The sequence below is a fragment of the Oryzias latipes genome, chromosome 14, assembly GCF_053564925.1.
Source record: "Oryzias latipes strain Hd-rR chromosome 14, Olatipes_Hd-rR_3.1".
NCBI lineage: Eukaryota > Metazoa > Chordata > Actinopteri > Beloniformes > Adrianichthyidae > Oryzias > Oryzias latipes.
Window position 1 is genome coordinate 10,546,226 of NC_136250.1, and position 19,214 is coordinate 10,565,439.

General features: G+C 36.2%; 3 protein-coding genes across 5 annotated transcripts in view; 2 read left to right on the forward strand and 1 right to left on the reverse strand.

The window, feature by feature from the left end:
- The first annotated feature begins 461 nt into the window (after nt 1-461).
- alox5ap (arachidonate 5-lipoxygenase-activating protein) lies at nt 462-3,721 on the forward strand. The gene is made up of 5 exons (XM_004076193.4): nt 462-714; nt 796-877; nt 1,902-1,972; nt 3,186-3,267; nt 3,362-3,721. Exons 1-5 carry the CDS (start codon nt 642-644, stop codon nt 3,522-3,524), a joined length of 471 nt encoding a protein of 156 aa, XP_004076241.1. The 5' UTR covers nt 462-641; the 3' UTR covers nt 3,525-3,721.
- On the reverse strand, nt 3,572-5,146 carry medag (mesenteric estrogen dependent adipogenesis). Its single transcript, XM_004076192.3, has 5 exons — nt 4,869-5,146; nt 4,664-4,797; nt 4,272-4,387; nt 4,059-4,211; nt 3,572-3,972 (listed from the first exon to the last, which is right to left on the reverse strand). The coding sequence occupies exons 1-5, from the start codon at nt 5,129-5,131 to the stop codon at nt 3,958-3,960; spliced, it is 681 nt and encodes a 226-aa protein (XP_004076240.2). The 5' UTR covers nt 5,132-5,146; the 3' UTR covers nt 3,572-3,957.
- Nucleotides 5,147-6,476: 1,330 nt separating this feature from the next.
- The window catches only part of b3glctb (beta 3-glucosyltransferase b), a 30,383-nt gene continuing 17,645 nt past the window's right edge, over nt 6,477-19,214 (forward strand). Inside the window, exons 1-10 of one of the 3 annotated variants that reach the window (XM_078930746.1) lie at nt 6,477-6,683; nt 7,828-7,865; nt 7,943-7,982; nt 9,016-9,125; nt 15,624-15,700; nt 15,799-15,910; nt 16,047-16,183; nt 16,298-16,361; nt 16,993-17,109; nt 18,803-18,872. In XM_078930746.1, the coding sequence (XP_078786872.1) occupies nt 6,614-6,683; nt 7,828-7,865; nt 7,943-7,982; nt 9,016-9,125; nt 15,624-15,700; nt 15,799-15,910; nt 16,047-16,183; nt 16,298-16,361; nt 16,993-17,109; nt 18,803-18,872 (835 nt within the window). In that variant the 5' untranslated portion in view covers nt 6,477-6,613. The remainder of the gene's footprint in view (nt 6,684-7,827; nt 7,866-7,942; nt 7,983-9,015; nt 9,126-15,623; nt 15,701-15,798; nt 15,911-16,046; nt 16,184-16,297; nt 16,362-16,992; nt 17,110-18,802; nt 18,873-19,214) is intronic. The other 2 variants (XM_011483289.4, XM_004076287.5) reach the window with 2 other exon arrangements.

Consider the following 19,214-nt stretch of genomic DNA (forward strand, 5'->3'; position numbering starts at 1 on the left):
GGAATCTTATTTACTGGCGTTCTTGATTATATAAAAAACAAATTATTTCTAATAAAATGAGAACAAAGGGAGCTGCATTACCATTTTGAGACGCAGGCAGGTGCTGTTTAATCAATACGACAAAATAAACAAAGAAAAGGTATTTACTTTCAATGCGGTTTAATTTGCCACATAAACAGGAATTTGATTATTATTATAGATATGATTATTACAAAATAATTAACGGAGGTACTTTTTATTTTTGATCCTTTATGACATTTGGACACTTGTATGTTTAAAACGTTACCTTAACTGAACTGTCAAGCGAAAACAAAGTTCATCTTTGGAGAAAACAATTATTAGAAAACCATAGTTCAAAGTAAAAACACAACTTGTGCTCACAAATGCTATTGAAAATGTTAACCCAAGCACAAAAAAACAAGTCCACAACTTGTTAACAAACAATTCTGCATTAAGCCAGAACATTATTTACATGAAGAGGAAGCTGGAAGCCATGCGTGGGTTTGTTGGATGGAAGGCGTGAGATAAGAGATCATGCCATGTGATGTCCATCAGGCTTTAATATTGCCCCTTTTTGGATGTGAAAGAAAGAGACGCTTTGTGTCCTGCAGCCTCGTTATTTAACGGCTCTGACAGCAGGCATGAACTCCAGCACGGCAGTGGAAAACATTTACCTCCTGGTGATTGTAACACTCATCAGTGTTCTCCAGAACGGTAAGATCAGAGGCAAACATTTCATTTATTGGAAGATAGTTCATCACGCATTTTTTTATTTGTCTCAATTTGTGTTTGAAGCATTCTTTGCCCAGAAAGTAGAGCGGGAATGCCAGAAAGAAAACAAACACACACCCTCTTTTGAGCGAGTATCTTGTGCCAAGTAAGTGGCTTTTTCTCAATTTTATTAATGGATGAATTCTATTATTATTGTTTTTTATCTTTCATTTATTGTCATTCATTTGCTCAAATATTACTTTCATTAAAAACTCATGGTTGAAGATAATAGACAACACAATTGTTTTAAAATGTCTAAAAATAAGGATTTCTTTAGCAAAAAGTATATATTTACTGGAGGAAACTTCAAATGAAGAAAAAACAAACAAACGAAGCAGATAAATTAGGTTTGCAGTTTACATCAGTTTCCTTACTTTAATTTGTTTTTTATCATACATCACTTTTTCATCATTCTACGCCATTGCATTAATTTATTTTGTAAGCGATTTTGTTCTGAAGAAGCAATCCTCTTCCTGTTTTAACAGGCCTAAGCCACATCCGGTCTTCATTTGATTATATAAAAAAAAAGTTAGTGCAGAAAGTGTTGCAAACACTTTATTGTCAGTCATATAAGTAGTTTGAACAAGGAAAATGGAACTTTTTATAAAAAAAAATGTCATTATCAGCTCATAATTGAAACTCTTTTCGAAAAGCAACTTCAAGTATTTGTTTTGGTGATTTAATCTAAGAAAGCTTACACTTTCATGCACGTTTGGAGGTTTTAAAAATATTAAAAGTCTAAATGTCTTTTACATGACAAAGAAATAAAAACATAGGTTTGAAATGAAATCCCAGTTTGAATCCAGCTCCTTGTCCTGGAAAGGTTGGATGTGATCATGTATTTTCCCAGACTGTTGCAGCCGATTGCACCACCCTCTCTGCTAACACACAGAACACGCTCAGTTTTTCCTGGCTCTCCACGTCTGGATTTTGTAGCTCATGAATTCTTAAATACAGAGGCTTTTCTTTCTCTCTCTTGTGCCACTTCTGCTTTGTAGTTTCACAACATTTCCTGATAGCCATCTAGCCCCCACTGTGATCAGTGATTGCTCCAGCCGCTTATTGCAGGTGACTTCCAAGAAATGTGCTAATTACAGTTCCCTCTTTTTTTTTCTTTTTTTTCTCTCCAGCCGTAACTGCATGGATGCTTACCCTACTTTCCTGGCAGTCATGTGGTGCGCTGGGGTTTGTCTCAGTCAAGGTAATCATTTAACAATGTGGAGACAACAGTGTGTTTGTTCTAAGCTCACACCCAAACTGAGCCAAATTCTGCTATGATTTCACTGTTTTGTATGAGTTTATTTATTTATTTATTTTAACAAGATGGGTGGGATATTTAAAACATTTTTGGCATGCTTTAATGCAAACATCTTTGAAGGAATGCACTGGTTTCTGGAGCTCTGTAGATTCTACTGTTGTGAGATGCAACAAGTCCAGTTGTAAAGCATAGCTAAATATTCCACAGCCAAGCGTCGGTGGTTCTGTAATAAAGAGGAAGTGGTTGGGACTGACAGCCACAAAGCAGTAGGCCATGTAAATAGGCAGAGTGCGGTCAGCGGTGAATGCACGGAGGTAGACAACTTTCTGCAAAATGCTGCTTTACCTTGCAGAAAACTTAATACTGTTTAACTGTAATAGCTGCAAAGGGTGGACCAACATCCAATTACAGACCCACTCTGATCATCTTTTGATCTATTCTAAAAGCTTTCTCAGTCGTATTTTGACTACGATTCTGTGGTTTCTAGCCACAAAAAAAAAAGTCATTTTCTAAGGACAGTTTATGCAGAGCGGCATTCGTTCATTCAAAATTTGCTTCCGAGTTGTGGGCGGGACGGCTGACGCGGAGCAACCCCCGTCTTCCCCTCCCCAATGGTGAGAGTTCTCTGTTTAAACAGAGCAGGGAGATTGTGGCCCGTTCAGTGTTTTTCATTAGATCACTAATAAGCTCTTTTACAAACAGAATTGTTTGTCTGCTCTCGATTTCCAACAAAGAAATTCAATATTTAGCTCAATTTTCCTATTATATGTCTCCCATCAACAGAAAAAAATGCCACAAGAACATTTAGAAACAATAAACAAAATATTTAAACCCTATGGATTATGAATGGGAGGTTACTTAAGGTCACGTATACAAAGGCAGAAATGCTAATTCTTTTGATAAAACCTGTATGCCCGAAATTTTTTCTTGTCTGTTGTGTCCATTTATCCCAAAATGGATAAACAAAGTCCACCATTTATTCAAACAGGAACCACATCTTCCCGTAAAAGGATTAGGGGAAGCCCCATGCAAATGCCCCAAATAAAGCATGTAAACACGGAATTGTACATCATCTCCAGCCTCTTTAGCTTAGCACATGCGTGTTTGAAGTAAAGGGGGGGAAAAAAATCTTAACAAAACAACTTTCTACTTGAAGCGCCTGCTGCATTTGCTGGGATCATCTACCTACTGGTCAGACAGAAATACTTCATTGGATATCTGGGAGATACTTCTCAAAGGTTAGATGATTCTTTAAGTCCAAACTCTTTAAAAAAAAAAGAAAAAAGAAGATTTGTTAAGAAGCAGTGTCTAATCAGCTTTGTGGCCTTGCAGCACGCCAGGCTACATGTTTGGAAAACGCATCATCGGCTTCCTGCTCCTGATGTGCATCCTGGGAATCTTTAACTTCCTGCTGTGCCGCTACTATGGAAGCGACTACAAGGAATACACGGAGACCATCACGAACGCTGCGTCTGCTCTTCTGCTGCTCCCTTAGCTTGTCCCCAAACTTACAGTCAACTTTGAACCCATGAAACGGCTTACTTGAGTGAAAACATGAAATTCTTTATTGCAACAAAATGAGATGTCTTTGCATAAAAACAAACGAAAAATGTGCAAGCATTTTATTAATAATTTACACCCATGAATTGTAAAAAAAAATAAAATTACGGAATGTAAATTTACTAGTAAAAATGGTTCTATTTGTGCAAAAAAATAAGTGTTTTAGCCATCTTCATACCAACCAGAGGTTATTTTTCTGTTCTTGTTACGCATTGGTGCCTCCAACAATCAGTAGGTGTGGACTATAGTCCCAACGGCAGTCCTCAAAGGTAGGGAGGTAGTCTCCTGACATGAACAACTTTGGAAAAACTCCTTCCACCAACTTTTATTGAAGGCATCAGCTCCAATTCCCATGAAAAACAGTGGCATCATGTCACCCTTAGCTATGATGAGAGATAAAGATATGACATCAACCAGGTGTCCGGTGATACATAGGACATATATAAATCGGGAAAATACAATGTCTTGCCTTAAATGTCCGTTTGCTATAACCGAACCAGTGTGGGAAGTCAAACAGGGCGTCCGATTCATATTTGAGGGTGAAGGAGGCGTCCCTCCAGACAGGCTCGGTTCTCATGGGGTGTTCAGCTGTCCAGGTTTCCAGAGCTTCCACTATGTCAATCTGAAACCGTTTTTTCCCCAGTTAGATCCAATTAAATCTCAGAAAAGCAATAGCACTCACATCCACCCAGTAGCTCTCTCCAGCCACGGAGGAGATGGTCCGGTCCAAGCCTCTCTCCATCTGCCACTTCAGAAAAGGCTCGCTGCTGTCAATGGACACCACATACTGCATCCCAGCTAAAAACAGATTTTGTTTTTTTAAAAGAAGAGGACAATCATCAATTGCAGACTGAAAAAAAAAATGTTTGTGACCTAAATAATGCAATACCACCATAAATTAACCCCACCCATGAGCAAACAAGTTAAGGATGAGTCACCAAAGCTATAAAAATCCCACTGACCACAGAGTCTAGTTCCAAAAAAGCACATCAACAATTTAGGTGATTGCTGATTCGCTCAGTGTGGATGTAAATGAAGTGAGACTATGGCATCCTAATGGGGTTAGAAGGTTACCTCTGAGGTCTCTTGGTTTTTTCTTGGTGACTGATGGGGTTTGGCTGCAGGCGGTCACAAGCAGATAGATCCTCTTGGTCAACAGGCTCTGGCGCACACGACTATACTCCCATAAGTTGCGCATCTTGACTTTTCTGTAAGAGAATCCCGTTAAAGTTAGGGGGATTCGGCAAATTTCTTTGAGCAAAATTGGTTTTTCACGCACCTTCCCAGCGAGTTCTGGAAAGTGATCTTCCCGCTGCAGAACTGGAAGTCGTCGATCAGCACCAGGTTGGTGTCATCGTCGCTGTGGACTCGGTGGTGGGAGCCGATGGTCTCCACGGAGAATCCCGCCGGAGGGCCACGCAGGAATTCCCCCACTTCTGTCACTGTCATGCGGCGGGGAGACAGCGGGCTCATCTTGCCACGTTGGTTCTCGCGCACCTCCAGCTGTGAGGTGCCACGGTTTGACAAGTTTGTCGAGTTCATGACCCGACTTCCGCTTTTTGTCTACCAAAATAAAATGACCAACAACAAAAGAGTACTGTGAACATGAAAACAACAGTTTGCTCAATAAAATAATTAAAATGCACCGAACTTCTATAGCAAGAATGAGTGGAAAATGTAAGTTGATAAAAAAACATTAAACAAATAAGAAACGTTTAAGGATTTTATAAAATAGAAAGTTATAAAGTAAGCTCAAAGTAAAAGTGCAGATTTAAACTTTAGAATAAAAACACATCAAATGTAGCTAGAAACATGTGGGTCTTTAACTTAAATAAACTGAATGTTTTAGCTGATCTAAAGCTTTCTGAAATCTATAACAAAGGATTCAGTTAAGTGGCCTCTATTTTTACTGCTTCATCAGGGTCAAAGAGATTTGTTGGTATATTTCCCTGCTTGTTCAAAGCAAACACCACTCCATACAATCCCATACAAACTCTCTCCTACATGTACTGGTAGTTTGAAATCTTTCTTTAACCAATGAGGGTTTGGCTGTGAGCGAGAGAGCTCATGTAACCACATAAAACTCAAAGTCCAATTTTTAAAATGCTATTTTTTTCAATTTCTTTCTATTTTAGTGTCTCCTGGTTGATGCTTTATTGCTTGTGTTTGTTTTGACCACTGTAGTAGTAATTTGAACTATTTATATATTTAGAAAGTCAGTTCATATGTCATGAAACAAAACAGTTAAACAACAGAAAAAAGACAAAAAAAAAGTAAAACTATAAAAGAAGATTTCAAAAGTTGTTATTCAAACAGGCATTTACTAAGAATTAGAAGAGTAACAAAAACACAAGTAAGCATGGTTTGAATGACTTTTTTGTAGATAAATAAAAAGGAACTAAGAGTACTGAAATTAGACAAAAATTAATAATTCATTGCTTCTACAACACAGAATAATTTGATTAATACATTTTTCAAAACGGGGCTTTTATTCTGAAATTTGACTTATGCTACTGTTGAGGCAGGCAGTTATAATGCTTGTGACTTTGTGGCGCAGTAAAACGATTTACAGGGCTGTGAAATGAAAACTGTGGCTTCACCCAAACAGTTTCACAGTTTTCTGATAATTTTTTTGGATTGTTAAAGTTGTATTTAAAGTGTAATTTAAGCAAAACCTAAAATGAATCCCTAAATGAATATCTTTAAATTAGCAGGAAAGCTTGACTCATTATCTCGGTAAACAAAATGAGCTCATCAAATATTTTATGCGTGTGTGTTCGTGCGGGGGTTCGTAAGTTCAATAAAATTTGAACTACCTAGAAACGCTATAAATAATTTGTAAGTGTCACAAAGGGTTATTACCTTATCGATGTTTTAAATTAAACGTCAGAATAGTGCAGCCCGTTTCTAAACATCGTCCACTAGAGGTCGCTGCAGTCTCGCTTTCTACAGTCAATCCAGCTAATTCTGGTATGTAGCTAACCTGTTTTATCTGCGGGGATCAAACCCAACTAGACAGGAGTGATGTCCCGCCATGTAAACGTCAACAAACAAAGAGTGGTTGCTGCACTTTTTCTTCTTCTCCATCATCTCGGTGAGTAAAGTGAATGCCTCCGACATTGGATGTTAGCTTTGTGGCTAAACAAAGCTACGCACTTTGCTGCAGAGCGGAAGCTACGAAACGGACGTAGGATAGATTCTTCTTTCAAAGCAATACATATCAAAATTCAGTTAAAGTGCGTAATAACCTCAAACTTTTAAATATAAAGTTAAATAAAGTGGGTCTTTAAATTTTTCATTTACCTGGTTATGGCTGTAAATTGGCTTAAGTAAGTGATTGTTTTTATTTTTAATATTTGATATTATTATTGAAGTATTTTATTTTGATAATGTAAAACAAAAACGTGCTGATGGCCAACTTGACCCTGCAACAGATTTTGATTATAATTTTTAAACTACATGTTTAACGTTCGCGATAAGTGTTGATACCTAACTTATTGTCGAACATGATAATAATATTAATATTAAGCAAAAACAATAAGGGGTTTAAATGGGTTTTAATGTTGAAATGTTTTTTTTTTTTCTATTATACTACAATTTTTATTCTTTAAGTCTTATTGTTCAATGCAGGTTTTCTTCCAAGTCACAGCAACAACAGGTTTAATTAGTTAGTTCTGTTCAGCTTTTTAAACACAAGTTAAGAGTCTGCATTTGAATTTTTCACCCTTTCAATTTTAATTATATATCATTTGATTTTAAAATTAATTCAGTCATGGTTCATATTCTCTTTGCTTAGTGTTCAGTGAGATTTTGTGTTTTTTTCACAGCCACAATATATTGTCAATTATACACAGCTTTCATCTATCTGTCTGTCTGTCTGTCTACTTAAGATCATTATGTTTTTATTGTCTTTTCTTTTTATGGTTGTTATTAGTCTTTTTTTTCCATTTTCTGACCAAAAGTCTTTGTCTTCTCCATTTATTTCACCAAACAATCTTTGTCCTGATAAATAATTTAAACTTAAATTTACAAAATGTAAATTTCAAGTGAACTGTTCCACATTTGTCATCTAAATTGCTGACTGTGCCACAGTTTCACAGCAGGTTTTTCTTTTACTCTTTAAAGGTTAAAAAGCACACATCCTCAAACGATACTTTATGTTCAAGTCTATTATTTCCATATGTATGAACAGTCTTATGATCATTCTCTAGATTTATACTGAACTTTCTTTTTTTAAGGATTCTGTTTTGAAGACAAGCTCACCGGTCAATCCCATGTAAGTTCTATTAAGAGTTTTATTGAAGATGAGCTGCTTTATGTGACACCTAACAAGTATTTTGCAACTCCTTGCAGGTAGCAGAGCACCAGGAGTTTCCTGCAAACATCTCCATAGGTGAGTAAGGCATCTAGATGGAGATGCTCTGCTGTTTTATCTGTAGGGAAGATATTTCTGGTTGTGTCATCTGTTGCAATGTTTGTACAATAAACATGGCCCCAAGTATGGGGTTACTGTACTCCATGTTATCCTGCTTTAACACACCAAATTCATTGGTTTTTGTGTCATTTATAGCTTAATGTCACTGCTTTCAAACCGTGAATAAATAAAATTTAAAAAATGGACATGCCACTGGTTATTTGTTCACTGAAAAAGGTGAAGCAATCAGAAAAGATTCTGCTTTCTACATCATTTAACCTGAAATAGTGTGACAGTACTTCATTAGAAACTCCCCTCTGACTTGTGGGCGGGGCCATTGGCCTGGAGCAACCCCACCCCCCTTCCCCTCCCCGTTGCTCAGAGCAGGGAGCTTGTGGCCCGCCCGACTTTTTTTTTTTTACGACACTAATAAAAGGTCTTTCAAATTTATTTTTTTTCATCTGCTCCAAATTCACATTAGATTTGAATACAGTTTTGCTCAGAAAGGCAATTTAAAACTTAGTTTTCTTGATATATGTAGTACATCTTGAGAAAAATGCCACAGGAACATGTTAAAACACCCAAAAAAATTTCATTGGAGTGGATCAATGTGGTGGGTTCACATTTGGAATAAGCTTTTGGGCTAATTCTTAATACCGGTCATTTAGTTTATTACCTTATTGGGATAGCGTACAAATACATTAAGCTTAAAAATAAAGAAGCTTGCTCCAGATTGTAGCTTAATTTCCATAGGAATGTTTGTATAAAGATACATAATGTAAATATCACGGCATAACTTTTTTGAGAAAACAAAACAAATATGCAGTTTGTACAGATTGTATAGCAAATGATGTATGTCTGACATATTTCTTTACCAGGCTTTGTGTTTGGAATTTTATTCTGTTTGTGTGAAGATATGAATAAATATCTTGGCTGAACCCCATCCACTGTAAATCACTCCTTTCCAAACTCCTATTTATTATTTATTCTTTTCATCTTTTTATTTTCTCAGGGCTAGGAGACGTGGTGATAGTGATTCAGAGTCAGAGGAACTCTTACCACGCCGCTCACTGTCACCAGAAAAAAATGGAGATTCTGCAGAAGGCTGCTAAACTCGGGCAGGTAATCTGCATATGACTGTATCTCTTGTTCTTAAAACTTTTCCAATGAATATTACTTTAACCATTCCTGCAAAACAGTAAAAGTAGTGAGTTGTTTATTAAGAAAAATATATACAGTGCTTAAAGGGCCTATGCTATTCTTAAGCCTTTCATAGTAAAAAAAATATCCATATATATGATAATACATTACCTTTGGCACCCAAAATAATAATAAATGTTTTATGAAATATAAATTATTTTCCTACGCGGAAGGAAGACGACACGATATCTGAGGGTTTTGCTCCAAGTGGGGGCCGCCCATTTCACGACGTCAGCATAGAGGCGTTCTCAGCAACGTATCTGCATCCAAACTTTAGCAAAGATTGACATGCATAATGTGCATTTAAATGAAATATAAGAGAAAGGAATACAGTTCAAAATACTGCTTTGCGGTATCTTTTTGTGAGAAATTCGCATTATAATACCCTTTAAAAGTTTATTTTACCTGGTATAGGTATTTAAAGCAACGCATACATTTTTGAGGGGTTAAAACATAAAGTTTCCCTTAAAAAGAGGGTAAATATAAAGAGATTGTTAGTTATTTAAGTCAATATACCAGCTTAAAGTCAGCATTTAGGACACATCAAGGTTAACTAATAGATTATAACATAAAATGGGTTTGAAACAAAAAGAGATGCCAGACAAAATGAATTTTCAGAGATACAAGGCAAAAACTAAAAGACACAAAAAAGAATGAAATCAATGAACAATAATTTCTGTTCGTAAAATTATTAGTAAAATGCTAGTCAAACTCTATGAAATATATATAGTAACAAATGCTTAACATACAACTGTTAGATTATTCCTTGAGTTCATCTGTATTAAGTTCATGAATAACAGATGTACTAAAAGTTAAATATTTTTATAAAAAAATTATTTTTCTGTATTTATTAAATTTTCAAGCTATTTTAATCAATTTATTTAATAAGTTTATTGCATTTTTATTCACTAAATTTAATTTAGTTGCAAACTTTAAAAAGTTGTCTTTTTTAGTGTTTTTTTTGAGTGTGTCATTTTTTAGTTTTCAAACTGGATTTGGGCATTCAAGTGGTATCAATTTGTTCCAATAGATGTCCCTCTTGTTGCAAAGCATCGTTGTCTTCTCTGGAAGCAACTTTAATTTTTCAAAGTGCCCAAAAGATGAAAAACACAGAAATGTGATGAAACAAAACCTTTCGGAAGAAACAGGGGTTTCATTTTCAAAGTTATTAAAAAAAACAATAAATCCTATGGCATTCTAATGACATCATTATTAACCCCTTCATGCTGTCTAATGCAGATTTGCAGTATACTATTTTATGCAATTTGGCATAACATTGAATGAAAAAAACACAAAAAAATAGATTTTGTAATATAATTGTAAATAAATTCAGGCATGATTGGGTTAAGTGAATTTGTTCTACATGCGAAAAAATCAGAAATACAGTAATTTCCGGATTATAACCATTTGTGCATTTTTTTCTTTTCTATTCGTTTGAATGCATTTTTTCTAACGGCCGCTAGGCGCTCGATCAGAAAGGGTAAGAGTGAGACATGGGGGAATACAGTATATGAGTCGAGGAAGATGCAAGTTTAATGTAAATTCCTGCTTCGTGAATGAAAAGCACAAACAGACCCTCATCATGGAAAATGCAAGAAGAAATGCATTTGATGCAGCTTTCAAGTTAAAAGCAATCGTTAAGAGCAGTGTGAAAAACATTCACCATCACCAACGGGTTTGGAAAAGCCCGTCTGCTGCATGACGGAGAGGACAGCGCAAGTTCAGGAGAGAATTTGTCTCAGCATGAGAGTGACAAACTGACAACGAAGGAGACACAGAGAGAGTGTGTGGGGAAGACTATCTGACGCTATTCCAATCCGACACTGAGGAGGAAGACTTCCATGGTTTCAGTGCACAGGAGGCGCGTGCCGTGCAGTAGTTACTGCTGCTCTCAGTGACTTTTACCAGTATGTTTTTTTTTAACCAGCCCTGTTAGTGTTGTTACTACCATTTTGCTGCTGTGTTCCTGCCACATGAACTGTTTGGCATAGAACTGTGACGGTGTGGGATTTTTGATCACCGCGGTGATGAAGCAGCAGGAGTCGCGGTGTAGTGGTCTCCCCAACAAACACAAAATCCCCCGGCACGTCGCAAATAAATACCGGTACAAGTAGAAATTACAACGCAGTATTCTTAACAAATATCAGTAACTACTCAGTAACTACTAACTAACTAGTGAACTAACTGTATAGGTGTTGTAGAATGTGTATGTGTGTCAGTGCGCTGCGTGTGTAAGAGGAAGGAGCAGAGCAGCACAGGAGTGAGTGTGAGCGGCTCCCTCTTGCGCTGCACGCACTCTCCCCTCTTTCTTAAACACGCTGCGTGCGGTTTCAGCACATACACATCCTCAATCTACAACACGTGTTTCAGTGTGGGCACATGCGGTTAGACAGTTGCGGCTTATGTATGCACAAAATGTTTTATCCTTTAAAAATGTAATGGGTGTTGCTTATAATAAAGTGTGCTCTATAGTCCGGAAATTACGGTATGTATTTTTTCTGGAAGCCTCTCATGTAGGCTCTTGGCTTGTATAAAATAAATGTTTTCATTATTTTTTTTCAATTATAGTTTGGTTTTTCTTTCTTACTTTCAAATTGGATGAAAAAGAAAGAGATTTTTGATCAAATTTCACCAAATTATGTATTATTACATGAAATAATTTGTAAAAAAACATAAAATTGATACAATTGTGAAACAAAATTATTAAAATAGCTTGAAAATTAATAAATAGATTAAAAATAATAAAAACCACAGACTGCACCATCACATACAGTTCAAAACAGCCGTGTTTGGAGTCGCTTTCCTCATGGAACTGCGCCCCCAGTTTCTCAAAACCTGAGAAATGCATATTGTAAGTAATCATTGATGCTTAATTTCAGACTTGGCAAAAAATTAAAATTAATAGTTTTTACAAAAACTGCAAAAAAAAGAAAAAAGGTCATAACAAGCATTACAGGAACTAGAGAACACCTAAACGTGTCCTTAGATTTCAACAAAAATTCTCAATCTACAGTCAGTTTAAATCCAAAAATGAAGCAAATCTAGCTAGACCAACACATGTGGGCGTGATAATAGGAACAAAGATTTGCTTCTTTAAAAGAGTTAGCACATTGGATGAGTAGTAAACTGAAGAAATTATGACCATCATGACAGCTTAGTGTGTTTTTATGGCTGGTAAAATCTTCACGTCACAGCAGTAAATTTTATGGGAATCAAAATGCCAATTCCAAGTCCCACTTCTACTTGCAAAGTGTAATGGCTACATTATCTTCTATAATTGCTCTTAAGTACTTGCAAGTTGTCACGAAAAACTCATCAGGCTGCAGTAAGTAAGGCCTTTTTTTTTAAATTTTATTTATTTTTATTCTGGGACTGTCCGTCACTGCTTGATGGAGCTCTTAAAGTGAGGGCAGGTTGTGCGTCACATGTTTATTCACTGACGTTAATATGAACCTTTTTTATTTTCAAAGGTAGCTATTAAATATGTCCCACTCTGTTTTCTCACTTGTTTTTCTGATGGGTTTTGCAAATGAACTTGAAGATGCTTATTTATCTGTGGTCAGATACACTTCAATACGATTAGCAACTTCTTGAGTTTTAATGAAGAAATTGATTACCCTCATGTTATTTTTTTTTTCCCATGAGTATTTTTTGGGAATCATAAACAGAGACTGATGTGTCATAAGACTCTATAATGGCCTCTCAGTAGGCTTGTTTTTAAAAAGTATTACTGCATCTTTGTAGCGGCATCATCATCATCCCCTGTGAGCATCCTCATCTCTTTACTTATCCAAATTTGTCTCTTTATTATACATCTAACAAAACTTTGAAAAAAATGTTGTTTTTGCCATGTTTTTACTTCATTGCATCATAAACAGGACATTTTTTTGGTCACATGCAGCAGTTCAGTGTCTCGGCATATAAAACTCCCTATATCAAGAGCCAAGTGACGCATGCAGGCACATATAAAGAGACTCCTACACAGAGCAAACTTTCTGAGAGACATTTTCTTTCACAGCAAAATGAAATAAGGCTGTTTGCTTTCCCTGTCAAGAATTATGAGAAGGCGTGGGCACTAAAAGGGTCTCTTTCATTTTAAAAACATGATAAATGATTTCACAAATTGCTGCAAATGGTGGAAACATCCAACGTTTCCCTTTGTGAAACATGCACACCTCTCAGCTGCTCCTTTTTGAGTTTTGCTCAAACATAAGTGTAAAAAATGTAGCGTCTTAGGTCTGCAGGCTTTCGTTTAAATGAAATAATTGTATGCTGTCCTCTTTTAACGCAATAGACAGATGATAGTGTAGGTTTCTACACAACAGTATGTCTAATGAGGCATTTTATTGTCACTATGTGTTTAGCTTCTACTTTTTAAAATGTATTTGAAGATATGCTCCAAATTTGAGGATATACTACCGGTGGATGTATTTGTACTTCTAATAGAGCTTTTTGGAACTTTTTGCAGCCTGATGTGTCCTCATTTTATCCGAATAAAGTCTTGAGTTGATGATAGATTTACCCTAATGGACCTTTTCTCTTCCCAGACAAGAAATAGACACTGACTCACACTTTAGAATGGGTTATTGTCATGTTCACACTGGTGTTATTCATCTAATCTCTGCTAAGAATAGTTTCTTTTTCTGGAAGAGTCGTTTGAGGACATTGATCATTAACAGGCCAAAACTAAAACTCCAGTTCTGGGGGGAAAAAACGGATTCAGTGAAATATGTAAAAATTATACATTAACTAATGTTTTAATCTGTACAAAGAAATCCTTTCCTACTTTAATGTCATATTGACTGGTTTTCAATTTTTACAATTTTTTTTCTGTTGAAATTTTGTTTTCCAAATCACAATTTTCATTCATCTGTTATCTGACTTTAGTGAGATGTCAATTTATTTATTGTGTTTTTTTACATTTTGTTAAAGTGATTTTATTCTGTTTTTTTTTTTGTCCTTAAGTGTTTTGAAAGGCGCTTTTGAATAAACTGCATTGTTATTGTTATTTTCTTTAAAAATCTGGAAATGGACAACTTCAGACATCAAAAGTAAGAGTTTCTGAAAAGAAATAAAATGAACACAATCTTATGACCAAGTAAGTTATTTGGCAAAATGTCAGGAACATGAAAGAATTTTTAAAGAGCACCTAAACAACTAAGAGATCGGGACCTTTCTATTTATCAATTCTCCTCACTCCTTAAAAACCTCCAAAACTCTCAGATCCTCAGGTTTTGTTCTTTTATTTAAACCCACTTTGAGAAGCAGGACTTACGGTGATGCCTTATTTCAGTAATAACTGAGTAATAACTTACCTGAGGATCTGAGAGTTTCTGCATCTCTGAAGCTTTTGAAATGTAAATTAAAGATACATCTTTATAACATTGCATATACATACCGTCTTCATTTATTTACTTCTTATTTTCTTTTAACCGTAGCCTTTCCTTCCATTTACTGTTGGTCTTTTGATTGTTGTTGCATTTAATAAATTGTGTTTCATGACATTTTATTGTTTTATTCTGTCTTTATATTTGCCTTTTGTGTTCTGTAGCATTTTGATGAAAGACACTCTACACATAAATTGATTAATTGATCCATTGACTGATTGATAAAGGAGGAGAAAGAAAAAGAACCTTCAAAGAGGAAGCAGTGACGTCATAGTTCCCTAAGTGTCACTCAAAAAAAAAGACAGAAATGACAGAGATTGGTAAATATTTTTTATTTTTCCTGCCACACATTACGACATCATTTTATTATAGTCTTATTACTTTTAGCATCAACATTTTCAATGTTCTTAGTAATTCATACAGGCTCCCCAAATAAGTGAGAAAACTGTCACTGCAGCAACATTTCACTTCATGGTTCGGATATGTGCAAATTAGGACTATAATTAGCTGGAGACACAAAATCTGGAGAAAGTATTAGATATAATGAGAAAGACAATGACATGTGTGACTCATGTTTTGGGAATTAAGATCTGCAGTTTTGTCTCCAATAAGTCACTGTGGAGTTACCAACCCGAAACAACTCTTGTACATTCTGTACTTTTTCCAATTAAGAGAAACTAAATTGAGAGTTTAAGACAGGATAAGTGACTTTTTTATAAATACTATAAACAGTAAAAAATGATTATATTTACCATATAGTCATTTTAAGACCTTTAAATAATTCATCTCGTTTCTTATTTTTCTGACTGTTTGGCTGAAGAAAGTGAAATTACTTGAAAAATATTGGGAAAAACCATCTTTTTTTAATCACTCGTTGCTTATTGATATTCTCATTAGGAGATAAAACGAGCTTCGGGTCTCACTGAAGGAAGAAAAACAACAGATGTTTTAACAAAACCAATACTCAGACGTTCATATAGAATTTGCACACAGATGACAAAATGATCAATCCTGTTGTTAACACATTTCTCAGGATATTCCGGTTGTTCTTCTGCTCCATGAGCTGTCAGAGAATGAAGGGGACTGGAGTATCCTCCCTGCACTTCCACGGTGAGCATCAAACTCAAATATGATGGTAATAAACATGCTCGTCTGCTTATATCAAAGAACCTTTTCCTAATTCAGCTGTATCTGTGTTTATATCTCAGCCTCTTTGCCGCTTACGGTCGATCGGCGTCCTGGTTTTTCTTCATGGCAGAGGAGACCGCTGTCATCCTGTCTGCTCTGCTTGTGGTGCTCAGCAGATATCCAGTCCAGGAGGTGAAATTCCTCACACATGCAGCTGAACTTTTTTCATCAGCGTCCTTTTTCATTTGGGGTATCTGGATGGGCCTCACAAAGAGCTTGGTGAAGAAACACGACCAAACATCTTTCATTCTGATTGTGCTTCTCTCAGGAATGGTTCTTAGGCAAGCGTCTCCATGACAACAAGGCGTCCATCATTCACCACTATGCTTTCTCTGAAGATCCCGCTTCTTTTGGCTACCCTGACCCTGCAGCGGGCTGGGCTGTCAGCGTGCCGCTGTGCCAGAGGTGGTGTTTTCTCCTCCATTCTTACTCTGCAACCGTCTCGTTGTTGTGTTCTTTCACATATATGTAAAACAATCAATAAGTGTAACACTTACCAGTTTGTTTTATGTGTTTCAGACTTTCTGAGCGAGTCCAACATGAAAACCTGAAGTCCGATTTTACCATCGATCTGCCACATGAGGTCAAACCCCGTTCAGAAGTTTGGTTTGTTCCTGTCAGCTCCCACACTTGCTCCCTCTCTGTAGAGACCCTTCTTCTTGGTGCCACCACCAATGGCTTAAAGCAGACACTGGTGGCATCTGCCAGGCTGCCCGCTGAGATGAAAAGCTTAGACTTGCAACCCTGATAGACAGAACTCCTCTAGGGGCTGCTGGGATGAAAGCTCCTCTTACTGCAGCATTGCACACTTGCAGCTGCTGATTAATAAATGTCATCAATGCAAAAGTCCTAGTTTTTAATAGACACGTGGAGTTTTTGTATGTGCATGTCAGGAGGATTGGATATGCAAATTGAGCTTATGCCAGTGTTCTGCTGCAAAAGAACATAAGTGCAACTATCACAAGACAGATGGTCTTACTTTTTTCTTTTTTTCTTTTACATATTATTCAAAACTTCTGAGATGTATTACATGCTTCCTTTACCTATGTTCAAACGTGTTTGTGACTTAGGTGTGCATAAATGTTATAAAACTGAATTTCAGCCGATTTAGGTGCTTTTTCATGGATTTCCAATTTCAATTTCCTTTGTTTAATCCTAAACGCTTACTTGTTTATTTCTGTTCTTGTTTTATTCTTTTGGTGTTTCTTTTCCAGATTGCTCTGTACATCTGGGAGGGGGGGAATGGTCCAGAGCTGACGGCTGTGCCAGAGTTTTGCACCCAGCCAAGTGACAACTGTGCTACCACGTTCACCACCTACCTGCCTGACTGTGTATGTAGCTGTGTGTGTTCTTCTGGTTCGAAAGAATTTGGATCACGCCGTGGACCAAAATAAAAACCATGAATCACCTGTCCAACTGAAAACTTTTGAATGTAAAAGCATGGCAAAAACTTCAGGAACTTTTCTGACTCTTTAGACAGGGGGTCTGCAGCCGGAGGCTTTGAAGCCACATGCAGCTCTTTTATTCCTCCCATTGTGGTTCTTCAGCTTTGAAAAAAAAAAAGCACGGAGTTTCAGTAAATAATGAGTTTGTAGTTTTGATTGATTCCTTTTATTTATTTTATTTTTTTCTCATTTATGTCTTAGATTAGAAAATTGAGCAAAATGATGGTGAACCTTTAATCTAATGTCCATGCATTCATAATGGTAATAATTCCATGTTTGACTTTGGCTTCTTGCATTTTTAATTCAAGTAAATCTGCTCTAGCAGGAGGATTTTATTTGACACAGGGTGGATTTTATTTTGAGAGGAACCTGGACGGGCTGGCAAAAGTAAAATAGGTTAAAATAGCTATTTGTAGAAAAATATAACACTGTTATAATTCGCTTACTGTAAAAATTTAAAAACTACATTTAATGTAGCTACAACATGGTTTAATGGCCACAAAAACAAATTAAAGTGTATTTTTTTCAGATCCCGGTGGGTTTTAGTCTGTAGGAAACTTGACCAAATGGCTCTTTTGGTGTTAAAGATTACAGACCCCTGATCTAGACTAAAACAAAATGAACGACCTTGGGAGTATTTCAGGCAGGCAGCTCATCAGTGCGTTTATCTGTTTCCTCCTACCTGTGGGCGGTTCAGCCCAATGAACTCACCTGTTCCGCGTCCTAGTTAAGAACCAGGTGTGCGGCCCACGCCCTCTTCATCCATTTCTGCGAGCGCTGCGTTTGTCGCCCCACCCTCCTCCCCGGCTTTCACCTGTGAGCTCCGTTAGGGGTAGTTTTATACCCGAGGTTTTCTATGGAGATCTTGTTTTATTGTATCTGAACGGAGCCTTTTGCCAAACAAAAAGAATATATGGAAAGAAATCATCCTCTACTGCATGAGTTGTCTGACTGAAATAAAAAAACACCTGAATTCTTTAGTTATTTTGGAAACAATGCAAAATGGGGGTGTTTATGTGTCAAAATGTCTTTTTTTATGCTGTTTTGACATAGAATGTATTTGCATCTCAGCAAATGTTTTATTTTGTTAAAGTTTAAATCCTGTCCTGTTTAAGGTTCTTGTTATTAAAATAACTTGGTAAAAGGGTGTTAATTCAGCCTGAAGTCCAACTTTTTCTGGTTAGACTGAATGATGCCAAAACAGTTCTTTGAAGGATCTATAAAACATATATTAGAATATGCAATCAAAGGCTCATAGTGACATCATTGCACATTTTGTGTCATTTTTGCAGAACATTGTGTTTTTTTAATTGTTTTTTTAGGTTTTGTCTTATTTATCTCAAAAGCTAGTAACTATTTCCAAAGATACGCTGTTGTTTGATATAAAATTCTGATTGATTTTCCGCCATGACTTTAGGTCAGAACAGATTTTCAAATGTAAAGGTCTTGCTTTCTACTATGTTCTGATTTTTTTTTTTTTTTGGTCAGGATTGAGTTGTCAAATTGATGCATTTACTTCCCATTAATGTCTGTCTTTCCTCATCACTGTCCTGATTACTTTCCTTGATCTCTTTTTCAGGGTCCCCCAGTCTCGAAAAGCAAAGTATTTGTTGCCGTCAAAACTTGTGAAAAGTTCCAGTCAGAGCGAGGTATGTGTTTTTTTTTGTAATTTTCAATGGACCAACCATTCATAAAAGAGATAATTTATATAGAAATGGAAAATTCTTATAACACAAATGAAAATTCCTTTAAAAATATAATAATGATGCAAAATTAATTAGTATTAGTTGACTGATCCTAAACAAAGGATTTTTTTAGCCACCATGTCTTTTTGTGTTCTTTTTTTATGTGCGATATAACAATATAAAGACCCGTTCTGATGAAAATGTAGTTTTTGGGTGTTCTCAACATATTCTTGTAGCATTTTTCTCATGATGGAGGACATATGTAAAAAGAAATAAGCTTAAAATTGCAGTTCTGCACATTTCTTT